Source organism: Barbus barbus (genome assembly GCF_936440315.1).
Source record: "Barbus barbus genome assembly, chromosome: 45".
Classification (NCBI taxonomy): domain Eukaryota; kingdom Metazoa; phylum Chordata; class Actinopteri; order Cypriniformes; family Cyprinidae; genus Barbus; species Barbus barbus.
The window spans coordinates 25,187,615-25,201,826 of NC_136723.1; the positions used below are offsets into that span (position 1 = coordinate 25,187,615).

Here is a 14,212-nt window from a genome sequence, read left to right on the forward strand (position 1 = left end):
AAATAGGAAAATAGTGTGTCAATAATGTAAAATGATTAAACACTCAATTTTCAGTTAAAGGCATTTCATTATTGAATTCAGTGATGTCATCATCCAGCTCAGTTCAGTTTAAATAGTATCTGTGAAATCATCTGTGCCTTGTGAGATTTAGGACTGTAACTATGTTCAATTTAAAAGTTTATTTTAATATTGATTTGCTGTATTTTATGTAAAACATATTCCTTATTCCTTTTTATGCCCGATATATTTTTTTCAAACACACACACAGAGAGACATACACACACACACACACACACACACACACACACACACAGAGAGACATACATACACACACACACACACAGAGAGACATACATACACACACACACACACACACACAGAGAGACATACACACACACACACACACACAGAGAGACATACATACACACACACACACACACACACAGAGAGACATACATACACACACACACACACACAAACACACACACACATATATATATATATTTTATAAGGAATTCAAGTGACACCAAAGACTGGAGTAATGATGCTGAAAATTCAGCTTTGATCATAGCAATCAATTACATTTGAACAGATATTCACATAGGAAACAGCTATTTTAAATTGTAATAATATTTCACAATTTTACTGTATTTTTAGTCAAATAAAAGCAGCATTAATGAGCAGAAGAGACATTTGACCAGTAATGTAGTTTCCTGGATGACTGCATTGAGTCTATATGTGTTCATTCATATGCATTCATGCTGAAAACGTTCATCTGTGGTTCCTTCACAGATCTCAGGAAAACATTTGACCAGGAGCCTCTGGGGAAGGAAGTGTCGCTCGAACAGGAAGTGCTTCTCCAGTGCCGCCCGCCAGAAGGAATACCTGCTGCTGAGGTACCGTCTCACACACACACACACACACAGAGCGCAGCACTCTCCGCTGATGAATTTTCTATTGAATTAGAGATTAACGTTTGTTACGGGCCGAAGCAAAGGTAAACTGCTCGGCAGCTGATGTGTAGATAACTCAATCACCTCAACTAAATGTCAGACTTTGTTGAGAAACATTTAGCTCAGTGGCCACCTGTTAATTCCTGTTTAGCTACACAGGACGTATTGATTGGGACATCGATTGCAGCAGGAGTGGGCTGTCAGGCAAACTCGTCCCAACAACAGCAGAAAGTTTGAGCTAAACAGGATTAATAGGCGGCAGTCGTAAAGGATTTTCTCAAAGCATCCGCTCTTTTTTTCTTTCCCAAAGCGTCCATCTTTGCCATGACAAAGAGAGTGGAGTGGGCTGCAGTCCGCCAGCCAAACATCCTCCAGGCAGCTTAAGACACTCAATGGACAGATTTGGGAGGCGGGTTTAATGTGAATGCCTCGGGCTGTGTTTTTCCTGTGCTTTTAATCATCTGAGCACGTGTTATGACTAGGGGCGTAAGAAAATATCGATACACGTGAGTATCGCAATATTTTGTTTGGCGATACTGTATCGATTCTCCAAAACGGAATATCGATATTTTAAAATTTAAAAAAAAAAATCATACTACATTCATGGCAGTTGTTTCGTTTTGAATTCATATCCCGACCGCTAGTCTTCATCTTCATGAACTTAAACAGTGACAGGAAACACTAGCATCAGGGCACTCCACTAATGTTAATATAGTTCGCTGCCAGTAATGGAGGATGAAAGAATTGTTCCAGTTCTTGTTTCGATGTACAAAGCTGAAGTGTGGCACCATTTGGGCTTTTGTGGTAATGTCCGCCCCGGGACCGTGGCGCGAGCGCAACCTCGGTTCTGCTGCTTGCCGCGTCCCGTGTTGAAGAGCCTTTGCGCGGGGGGCGGCGGGTGGTAGAGTCGCCGTGCAGCTGCAGCTTTCTCTCGTAATTCGGGGGCGTTTTGTGCAGTTGGGGCGGTTCACGCGTCGCGGTCTCAGCGATTCCACGCGGAACATAAACTGAAAAACCTGTGAAATCCAAGTTAAAAAGTTCTGAGAATGTTTAACATCTGTATTTATTTGATTGTTTTACAATTGTTTTGTTTTCTTTAGGAATCCTGCAAGCACTTTATGTTTCATTGATATTAAGCAGATGTCATTTTTGGTTCAGATCAAATGTTATGACATTGTATGTCACAATTGTAAACTTAAACTGAAACTTTAAAGTAGAGTCTATAAATATATATTTTTATAAAATAAATTTTATACATACATTTAACTAAAGAATAATGCAAGCATTTGAATATTTCCCCCTTTACTCGTACGGCACAGAAAGTGCTTCAATAATGTTGAGTGTTATAGGGACTGATTATTACTAATGCAGATCCCAGTGTGTTCTGCAGTGTGTTCTGGTTAAACTATTTTTATTTATTTATTTTTTGCTAAGGTTTGCATATGGTGGTGTGTTCTTAATGACAGCTTTCCTAAAAAATATATATCCTATTCCTAAAATAAGAAATATCCCAATATATCGCCTTGCTTACAGTATCGCAATATATCGTATCGCAATATACCGTATCGCAACCCCTGTATCATGATACGTATCGTATCGCCAGATTCTTGCCAATACACAGCCCTAATTATGACGACCACCATTATCTTAAAGGGGTCATCGGATGCCCATTTTCCACAAGTTGATATAATTCTTTAGGGTCTTAATTAAAAGCCTATAACATACTTTGGTTAAAATTTCTCAATGGTAGTGTATAAAACACCTGTCAAAATCTGTTTTTAGCAACCCATTCTAGTCCATGTTGCTTTAAATGCTAATGAGCTCTTTTGACCCCGCCCCTCTCTTCCGTGGGGTGACTAGCAGTACTGTTTACTTTAGCCACGAAACTGGCTAAGTAGTACATTATTAGGAAAGGCAATTTGCAAAGATTCATAAAAAACTCTTATACTCACTTCTTCTGTAGATTAAGCTGGATCACGAATGATTCGCGCGAACATATACGCATTTAAGCAAATCGGGGATCGGCGCATTCACTTCAAAACAAAAGTAACGTTAATCCTCTGCGTCTTCATCGGCTCAGATGTCGGGAGTAAATGACGACTGCTATATTCATTATTACATTCAACAACAAAACACCTCAATCACTTAATCTGAGACATCTTGTCTTCCCTGCACCGAGGGCTAGCTATGTTTACATGGACACTTTTTGCTTCCATCGGAGTGAATTCATTCTGACTGATGAATCCGAACGTAGTGTGTACATGAACGCCAAATAAAGTGATCTGTTTAAATGTCACACGCTTCTGATCAGATTGAATCTTTTGACATGTGCACACTGCATGAATATACACAGTTTACCACTGTTGTTGCATACTGTTTTAAAAAGCACACTTGATATTCATCTACTTCGAGTAGCACATGTGCAGTATTTAGCAGTTTCGGTTTTCAATCTGATCAAAATTTTAATCCGATCTGGCCAATTCAATCCGATTGATGTAGTTGCATGTGATTTTTTTTTTTTTTTTTATTCCGATTGTGCTTCTAGTCCTATTATGATTGGAGTATTAGGGTCCATGTGAACACAGCTACTGAGCAGAAGGTGCACGTAAATGTTTTGACTGCTTCTAATTTGTTTAGCATAGAGTCCTGGAAAAGTGAAAGCGAGGCTTTGACAGAGGTGGGACGTTACGTTACAGATGCACACATGCACAGTGTCAGAAACGAACAACAAGGCTTTTATTGGGGGAAATTGCTGGTGGGATATTGTAGAGCAGTTGGAGCGTTTGGTCGTGTGCAGATAAGCGCGTCTTTCATGCGGTGCTGCTGCTTTTCACACAGGTTTCCTTCTGAAAGATCACAGAACGACCAATCAGCTTTTTGTGGCCGCAGGGAAAGTTGTTTATTTCCTGTTTGGCCTGGAAAAATGGGGAAAAAGTGAAACAGGCTTGTATGTGAGTTGTGAGTTATGAATGCACTCAGAAATAAAACAAATATCAATGCAAGGATCTGAAGTTTCAATGCAATAGTGCAAGAAGTAGTACAGGGTTATGTGATGGTGTCGGCACAGGTCTGTTATGTTTGCTGAATCAATAAATGTAAACCTTAATGATCAATAGGAAGTTCAAAAGATTAGAAGATTTATCTGAAATAGAAATCTTTGCACACTAAAGAAGTGTGTAGTTTATGATGGTGTTTCATCAACTAAATTATTTTGAAATACAAAAACAGAAATAGTTTTTGTCTTGTAAAAAATAAATCTTTAAACTTTGAAAAACCATTTTTTCAGAGTAACAATGTAAATGATTTTACTGTCACTTTTGATCAATTTAATGCCTCCTTGTTGAATAAAAGTATTAATCTCTGAAAAAAAGAATCAGTAAGATTAAAATAAAGATTATCAGTGTATGTTTCACTGTTTAAAAAATACTATTTTAGTTTTTTAACTTCGAAAGTTAATGTTTAATTGTGTTTCTTGCTACTTAATATCTTTGTAATTATTTGTGAAATTTACTACCAATGTCTTTGAGTAAATTGTTTCTCCACATCTTCAGTGTATCTGAATATTTTACAATAAATAAATAAACCCAAGTATAAACCACTTACTTTTTAAAGCTTTTCCCAAATCTTGCAGCCATAAAAGGATTTATTTAATCCTTTAATTATTTAAAGGATTTAATTATAATAATAATTAATAAAATAAATAAATAAATAAACCATTTAAAATAATACAAAATTAAAATTATTTTATTATTATTATTATTATTATTTAAAATTCTTGAAAACTTGTAAAAATGTATATAAAATATATTATTAGTAGTATTTGATTATTGATTATTTTATTTTTCTATGCAGATGCACTCCAACAAAATCACCCCACTAATTCTAAAATGATACATTCTTACTTGTATTTATTAAAGAGTATATTTACTATGATTTATTAAAACTAGGAGAACAATCCTGTTTTTTTTCCCCAGCACTTTATATATTGCAGAAAAACAAAGCTTCACAGTTTTTTCCAACATCATGCAGCTCTAGTTTGTTTTTTTTACTGAAGAATTGATCAAATCCCTGTGGATAATGATTGAATATATGGTTCAGCATTCATTCATTATTGCATTTTCATCAGTTGGATTTAAGTCAAAAGCTCTTTGAAAGCTCTTAACCAAACACAAGCTGCTTTCAGTGAAACCCACGAGCGCTGGGGGTCAGATGAGACAATCTCTCCAGGGACGATGCTGATTAGCGCTGGAGAGCGTTTCTTTTGATTCACTCTGAAAGGACCCACGCTTGACCTGGAAAAGTGAGTGAAGTGACCAGAAGCCGGACGGCTTTATTGCAGGTGGAAATGCTGACAGAACAAATGGGCCGTAATCAGAAGGGACCAGTTTCCCACCAATTCCACAAACTCAGGGAACAATTTCTTCCTTTAACAGAGGAAGGACCTTTCTGGCAGCAGAAACATCCCACTCTCGCATTAAAAGCAATTTGCGTCGGGAAGACTGTGCATCACAGATGGCGCCCGCTTTATTTCACTTGGCATGTTCTGCTGAAGTTATTTTCTTCCTTCCATCATTTGTTTGTGCCATTACGCTTCTCAACTCAAACACGATTCGATCTGAGCCGATTTTAGTTTTATTTAATTTGAGTTATTTTAATGCTGGGTTTTAATGTGGGTTTGGATTTTATTTTCCCATCATAAAAAAAAACTGCATGTTGTGTTTACTTGTGTTATCTTTGATTAATATTTAAATTAGTTTGATGATCTGAAACATTAAAGTGTGACAAGCATGCAAAAAAAAATAAAAAATCAGGAAGGGGGCCAACACTTTTTCACACCACTGTGTGTGTATCAGTGGGGATTTCTTTAAGACTGCAAGGGAAGCTCAGCTTCCCCTATAATGTCAAAAAATTAATGGTCAAACATGTACTATTGTGTTAACATTTTATTGATTAAAAATGCGTTAGAACACGTTCATCTCAGAGACGAGTTCGTTCAGAATCAGCTACATATAGCAGGTGACTCGATTTCCTTCTCATATATTCCCGTAGCATCAGTGTATTTGCCTGTTGAAGCCCAGCGTCCATTGACTTCTATGGAGCTGCTTTGAACAGTTTTCGAAACTAGACGGTCATTGGATAAATGCTGCGATTATGTCCCGCCCTCGGACGCTCAGCGTCTCTGGGGGTGAATGGAGGAGTGGGCGGGGCTGGACTCCGGGCTTCTGCGTGATGATTGGAGGGTTTGTTGAAAGACTGCATCTCCTTTTGATTGACAGCGATTGTGTCCTATAAGAAGTCGCTGATGCTGAAGCTATTCGAGCCAGTGTTGCTAACTTAGCGACTTTTCAGACCACCCTAGCGACCTTTTTCCCCAAAAGTGACTAGCGACAAATCTAGCGACTTCTTTGACAAACCTTAGCGAGTCTCTGTGATCGCTGGTACTGCCGCAACGGCGCGAGGTCAGCGCGCGCGCACCTCTTTCTCTGTTCAGTGAGCGGCTGAGAGGATCAGCGCGTTCAGTTCAAATAGATATTATGTTGCTTCTCTAATTTTACATGCAAATATAGCCGAAATCACAGCACAGGAATTGTCTTGTCTTATCTTGTGTGTATTATTTGATTTAATCAGACGACGGCTCGATTATAAATTTGTATTTTTGTGCAGACTAACTTCTTGGGAGGGAGAGCTGGTTATGTATTCTTAAAGGGCTGCGTTTCAGTCACTATTTCATATTTATCCCGTTGACTGACAACATAAACGGTAAAATATATAAAGGAGAACAGTTTTATTGAGAATTTGGCAGCATTAAAATACAGTATGAGCACAGAGAGACAAACAAATGTAAAAGGCAATATGACGCGATGATGTAATGAATATGCTAATTAGCGCATGACGTCATCTGGCGACATTTAGCGACTTTTCAAACTGGCTTTAGCTACTTTCCATCGAAAGAAGTTGGCAACACTGATTCGAGCTCAGTCCCATAGTGGACTTTGCAAGTGTAGTCAAAAGACAAACTGCTGCAACCTATTTCTTGATATTTGCTTGGCGAAAATGCTGGCCAATTTTCATTATACATTTCACACAATTATACACCACATTCCTTGTTTCAGTTTAACCTAATTCCCACATTTCCTCCATCGAGTTTAATGTTTATTAGATCGTTTGTTCATTCATTCATACAGTAGGCCAGGCGGTGAACTAGCCAGCTAGCAAACTGCACACGATGGCAGAATTTACGTATAAATAAATGGAAAATTTTTATGATGTAGGCCGAAAATGAGCTTCCCCTCTTTGAAAGACCAGCAGCCGCCACTGGTGTGTATGTATATATATATATATATATATATGTAATTTTTTGTGTGTGTTTGGCTTAGTGTTATGTTAGAATCATTATTATACTCATACCTTTTGTTCTTTAATATTTTTAATTGTTTTTAGCTTTATTTTTTGTTTTTCATTTAAATGTTAAGTTTTGAAATGTTGTTGTATGCATTGGTCATTTTTATTTAATTTCTTTATTTTTAAAATGTGTGTAGGTAGTATTTATAAAGTTCTAGCTTTTAGTTTTGGATCTGTTTTTAGTTGTTTTAATATTACTAACTGATATAAAAAATGTAAAATAATAATAATTAAAAAATAAAATTAATATTATACGATATATAAATTCTAAATAATAATATAATAATAAATGTAAATATATATATTGTAATATATACAATAAATGTAATATATAAATATTAGTTATATAATTTGTAATATTTAAAATTAAAGTATATTTTATTTTAGGTAACATTTATTAATTTATGTAACATTTAATGGTTTTGGTTTTAGTTTCAGTTAACTATATTAGCCCTGATTCAGAGTGAATGCATTCATGCTGCAAATTTCAGTTATGATACATTAATGTTTGTCTACCAAGCTAATTTTCTGCATGCATTTTTTAAAGGAATATTTCAACAACAAAAATACAAATGTCCTCAGGCCACCCAAGATTACGAGGGGATTGTTTCTTCATTAGGTTTGGAGAAATGTAGCTCAGCAATGGATGCTCTGCAGTGAATGGGTGCCGTCAGAATGAGAGTCCAAACAGCTGATAACAACATCACAATAATCCACACCACTCCAGTCCATCAGTTAACATCTGGAGAAGACAAAATCTGCATTATATTATGCTTTCATATGATAGTTATGCTTTAAATTTCATTTATTCTTTTTTAAATGTCTACAAAGCTAATTTAAGTAATTTCAGCATGCATCTGTAGGTTTACAGGTTTATAAAAGCATGCATTTATTATTGTACCCCAATATTCATGACTATATAGTGATATCGTATTGCATCGCTCCAAATGCAGCAGTCGTCTGCTGTTCAAACCGAAGCGTTTCGCTGTCTCTCGCTCTCTGGCTCTGTGCGTGCAGCATTGCGGAGGATGGGAGGAAAGACTCGGGCATGTAATGAGAAGAATAACAAGTCAGGAATGAAATTACATGGATCACGCAATGCAATAAGAGCTCCTTCTCTCTTGGAGAGCGTAAATAGGACGTCGCAGGTCCACCGTTAATGACATCCTGCACATTCACTGCGTCAAATAACCAACCGGCCTTCTGGGTAATTACATCCAGAGAGAGAGGATGCTGAATGTACGTGCAAATAAAATAACACAATTCAATTTATTTCAGTCTATTCTGTGATTAAGAAGTTGCTGAGGTATCGGTGTTTGCACTGAGCTTCTGATGCACAAATCACATTCAGAGACGCTGATGGGTCACGATAACGTCTGAACGCTGAATCCGTTCTGCTGTAGAGACACGAGGGATTTTATCTTTGTTCTGAGGAAGTGTTTTAGAGTAGAATTCCCACTGAAGAATAGAATTTAAACATAATCTCGACGTGGAAATATGGTGAAAAAACCATGAAGCACTGCAGATGACGTAATACTCATATATATTTGATATATTTTAACTTTATATATTTGTATACCGTGCACTACTGTTCAAAAGTTTGGGAAGATTTTTAAAAAGAAGTCTCTTCTGCTCACCGAGGCTGCATTTATTTAATCAAAAATACAGTAAAAAATTTAGCAACATTATTACAATGTAAATTAACTGTTTTCTATGTGAATATGTGTTAAACTGTAATGTATTCCTGTGATCTGCAGCTGTATTTTCAGCATCATTACTCCAGTCTTCAGTGTCACATGATCTTCAGAAATCATAATAATATACTGATTTACTGCTCAACAAACATTTCTGATTATTATCAATGTTGAACACAGTTGTGCTTCACAATATTTTTGTGGAAACTGTGATGCATTTTATTTTTCAGGATTCACAGATGAATAGAAAGTTCAGAAGAACAGCATTTATTAGAAATAGAACATTTTAATGTGGAACATTATAAATGTCTTTACTGACACTTTTGATCAATTTAATGCATCCTTGATGAATAAAAGTATTCATTTCTGTCCCAAAAAGACTTTTGACCATTTGAATAATTTGCAATAGGCTTAGAGTACTTTGTATTTATGCCACATGTCAGTAGTTTGATATTGTAGTATTGTTTAGGATCTGCATGCATCATTCATGAGATGAGTGGTTCATTCAATCAGATTTCTTCTTTAAAGTGAATAATGCTGTGATTAATTTCAGATCTGCTTGGTTTGACTTGGAGTGAGTGAATGTTAGAAAAGCTTTCAGAAGCGGAGCAGTGGGCGGCCGCTCTTCGGCTCTCTTGTGAGCGGTGGGCGGGTTTGGAGAGGTGTGTGTGTATGTGTGTGTGTCTGTCTGTGTCTTGTCTGTCTGTGTGTGTCTTGTCTGTCTGTCTGTCTGTCTGTCTGTGTGTGTGTGTGTGTGTCTCTGTGTGTCTGTCTGTGTGTCTGTGTCTTGTCTGTCTGTGTGTGTGTGTGTGTGTGTGTGTGAGGTGAGTTTGGGCTCCAGACGACGCTCACTGAAACACATCCATTACTCTGATTAACTGTGTTTTTAACATCATTGCTGCTCCGTCCCGTCCGTCTGACTCGTTTCTGTCTGATTCTCTCACTCAGGACAGAGGCACAGATCTGAATAATTTCAGATTTTATATGCAAAAATATCTATAATTATTGAATAATGTATTGAATACGTTTACTTTGATGTTAAACGCCAATTGGTCTGCACGCTTCTGTTTCAAATCGAACACACCTCATCTCATGTTTTAACAGCACACTTACGCTCACATCTGCATGCAAACATGTCGTCGGCGTGGAAGTTCTTCATTGTGAGTCAAGTTCGCTGACGAAGTTTCAATCAAAGCCACAGCAGAACTGTTTTGTGTCCCAGAGCATCATACAGTGGTGTTTCGTTACTGAATGAATCCACATTTTTTAACGAATCAAGCGAGTCAGTGATTCAGTAACCTATTCATAAAGACAGCAGTCACTTGCCTCGTTTCTGAATGAATCAGCCGTTTGAATGAATGACTAACGACTCGCTCGTTAAAACATTTACCATCATCTACTGGTGGTTTGGTTTCATATTTAAAAGTATTGCATTTTTCCCAACATTGTAACTTGTATGTTCAATAATCTTATAAAATTATTTATGCATTTGAGATTTTGTGGTGTAAATGCATTTATGGCACCTCAGCTTCATTAAACAGTCTGTGTAAATACATCTAATGCCACTTCAGATGCAGCGTCTGTTTCCTCTGCAGTGAAAAGATAGATTTTGTTGATAGTATGCGCACTCTAATGTGAACATTAAAATTTGCAAAAATAAATTCTCCACTGCTCACAAAGAGAAATATGAACACCGATGACAAGAGAGTTGCACTGTCCAAAAGGTTTGTGGTATAAATGTGCTTTTTTTACTTGAAGAATATGTTGTCTTTTTCCTTTATTTAGTTGTCAGAGTGCACCAGAATGCTTCATTTACATGTTCAATTCTCAAAACCTTTCTTCTGGGGGAGGATGTCCCTAGACCCCCCATACAAGGTTTAAATTACGAACTATGTCACCTTTTTGAGCTCGTGTGAGTTTGCAGGTATGAGATATAATTTTAAAAACACAGTTTACAACACACTTTATTTATGAATTTATTCAGCTGCTGTGTTTTTGTAACCGTAACACAGTGTTGGTCACGGGTGTTTTTGAAACGTTTGTAATCGCTCCCTGGAGAAGCAGATGTTCCTGTGTGTATGAATGGAGATGTGCACTGATCGTTTATTAAACAGAAGGAGTTCAGAGCGTTTTACGCTGATTACACACCTGGATTAGTCTGTGTAATGGAATCGTCTATTGTCCTCCCGTGAGTTTGCGGTTTGTGTTCTCGTCCTCCGTGTTTCCGTGAACATGTATGTTTAGCCACGGTTCTTCTGCGTCTCATTGTTTCCAGCTTTTCTCCAGCGCTTCTTTGACTGCGTTTCTGTAGTTTGAGGATTAGCAGTCTTTGATCGGATGTATGATTGAAATTACACTCCTGATAATCTGAGATTAGCGTTTGTCTTTGTCTTTTTACATGATGAGTTTGTGCTCATCTGTTTTTCCTAAATGTAATAAAAAGAATGCACGAGAGGAACTCAAAGTGTTTTGCTCTTGAGTTTGTGCTGATATTTGTCCAGAAGTGAAGTGATCTGTGCTTCAATCTGTCCTGCTGCTCTAGAGACTCATAAACGCAGAGACCAGTTGGACGGCGATGGCGGCTGAAGTCTTTAGCCAGTTGGAAACTTCCATATGGGTTTATTTATTTATTTGCTGTAAAACTGTGACTGTTTGTTCAGTCAGAGAAACCATCGTTTCGAGAGCTAAAAATAATCATTGCATATTTTTCACAAAATGCATTTTTTAATTGCAAAATGCAAAAATACTTTTAAAAATTATACGTTTTATATATATAATATAAAATATTTTAAAAGATATTTTATTTTATAGTTAATCTATTACATATAATATAATATATTTAATAATTTATTTAAATTGTGATTAATATTTATTATTGTTTAAAATATTAAATATTATAATTATTTTTTATATTTACAGAATATTGTTTAATATATTGCCCAGCTCTAGTTATTTATGTAGTATTTATTATAAATCTTTTATATACTAATATAAAATATGCAATATTCACAGTGTTTATTGTGTTTAATATATCACTGTATGTCATGATAAATAAATATTAAATAGTTACATATAAAATGTTACATTTTTATATTATTCAGCATACCAGAATTATTTTATATTCACAGTAGTTCATATTTATTTAATGTATTTTTCAGCTCTAGTTGTTTATATAATATTTCTTAAATACTAATATTAAATCTGTCTAATATTTAACAATGTAATATGCAACATTTTAATATCGAATAATATAATTATATCTAATATTCACAATTTTTCATATTTAATATATTGCTTACCTATGGTTATTCATGTAATGTTTAATATGCATTCTAATATACTCATATAAAATATATCTAATGTTTACAGTATATTCAATATTTATTTAATGTCACCACAAGGCATCATAAATATAACATTTAATAATATGTATATTTATTGATTAATATAATTATATCTAATATTCACAGTGTATTATTGGCCAGCTCTAGTTTTTTATTAATAATATTTATTATCTATAATAATCAGAGAGAGTTGGCCGGCGGTGGCGGCAGCAGCAGAGTCTCTCTCCAGTTGGAAAGTTCTTGTAGACTGGTTTGAGGAAGACCACGTCTGCGGCGGCTTCTGTTCTCGACAGATGAATCCTCAGCCTTCATGACTCGAATCGAACCCTCGTAAAGCCCTTCCTGCTGGAAGCATGCTGCAGACATTCGTGCTGGCGCTCTGAGATCCGGCGGGGGTGATTTCTTCTGGGTGATTCAGATGAATCATGTCGTGTGGCTGAGTGATTCACATATGCTTCCCTTCTCTCTGTGCTTCTACTGCACTCAATCAAGAACGGAGACCGGAAACAGTTCAGTATATCACCGCGTTTGCTCAGTCAGGTGTGTGAGTAAAACAATACTCCATATGGGTTCATATTTATCTGTTTGCTCTAAGCTTAACAATGTTTAAAGTCCCCCTGTAGTCAAATATTTTATCCCTTAAAACTCATCTTTGATCATCAAAATTATATATTTAAATGTTTTTTCTTGTGAAAATAATTTTCTCATGTCTTAAAATAGCTTGACTGTAACTCTACACCCTTGCCTCATTTACTATACTCGGATCTATGAATATGCAAATTAGCCCCGCCTCCACTCAGTCACATCGGCCAGCGACTCCTGATCCATTTTGTTTTTTTTTTCTTCAATGCATGTGATGTGCAGACACCGATGCAGGAGAGCTGGGACTGAATCCGGGCTACTTTTACACTGTTGCTGCAGGTTATAATGCATGTTAATGGTTCTAAATTCACATTTAAAACACCCAGCTTCATGCTGTAATTTATTTTTGGTTTTGTGCTGGTATTGGTATATTTTGCGTGCTAGTGATAGGAATCTATCCCTTGATGTGACTGGTTATTAAGTTTTGTGATGTAGCAAACTGAAGGCTGTTTCAAACAGCGTTTCTGGGTCAGCCTTTGGGAAACTACAGTTTTAAGGAGAAAATACTCAGCAATGGTGTTGATTAATGGACTGGCACATGGTTTGTCTAAAACCATCCCATAGACAAATAAACAACATAAAAAAACTTGATTTTCACTACAGGGGGACTTTAAAACAAAGTGAAATATAGTAAATACAGTAAAATCATCACAGCATGTTTTAAACAAAAATTGATGTAAGTAAAGATCATTTAACCCCCTGGGGTCGAAGCCCGCACCGGCTGTCTCGTTGTTTCTTTATGACGCGAAACAAACTAAAAATACTCCACGAGTTTTGATCGTACAGATAAGAGTAAGGTATCATTTGAAACTGCAAAGGGTCTACTTTTATTTCTGTATAGTCATAATAACAACAAAACAATGTGCTTTTAAAAAATAGAGAAAATAAACGGTGTGTTGTCTGCCGGCTCTGTCTCTGTCACCTCTCTTCACAGACACGTAAATAAAGCAACATGAATCTCCACGAATACTCGAGAAATATATGTATAGAAAGCTTGAAATGTCTACTTTTAAATGAAGCAAGTCACGTCCAAAACAAATAATCTGTGATAAAGTAATCCGTATGAAACCAACGCGATGTCCAGTTTTCCCGTCTCAACTCATTATATCTAATGTGGTCACGCTCACGCGCCGATCACGCCTTTCACATTCAAACATCCACGCGAGGCGCGCGCCAA

General features: G+C 36.3%; 1 protein-coding gene across 4 annotated transcripts in view; it reads left to right on the forward strand.

The window, feature by feature from the left end:
• Nucleotides 1–14,212, forward strand: part of LOC306864288 (netrin receptor UNC5C-like) — a 224,251-nt gene that overhangs the window by 131,824 nt on the left and 78,215 nt on the right. For all 4 annotated transcript variants that reach the window (XM_079408211.1, XM_079408212.1, XM_079408213.1 and 1 more), the window contains exon 4: nucleotides 793–896. In XM_079408211.1, coding sequence (XP_079264337.1) covers nucleotides 793–896 — 104 coding nt within the window. The remainder of the gene's footprint in view (nucleotides 1–792; nucleotides 897–14,212) is intronic.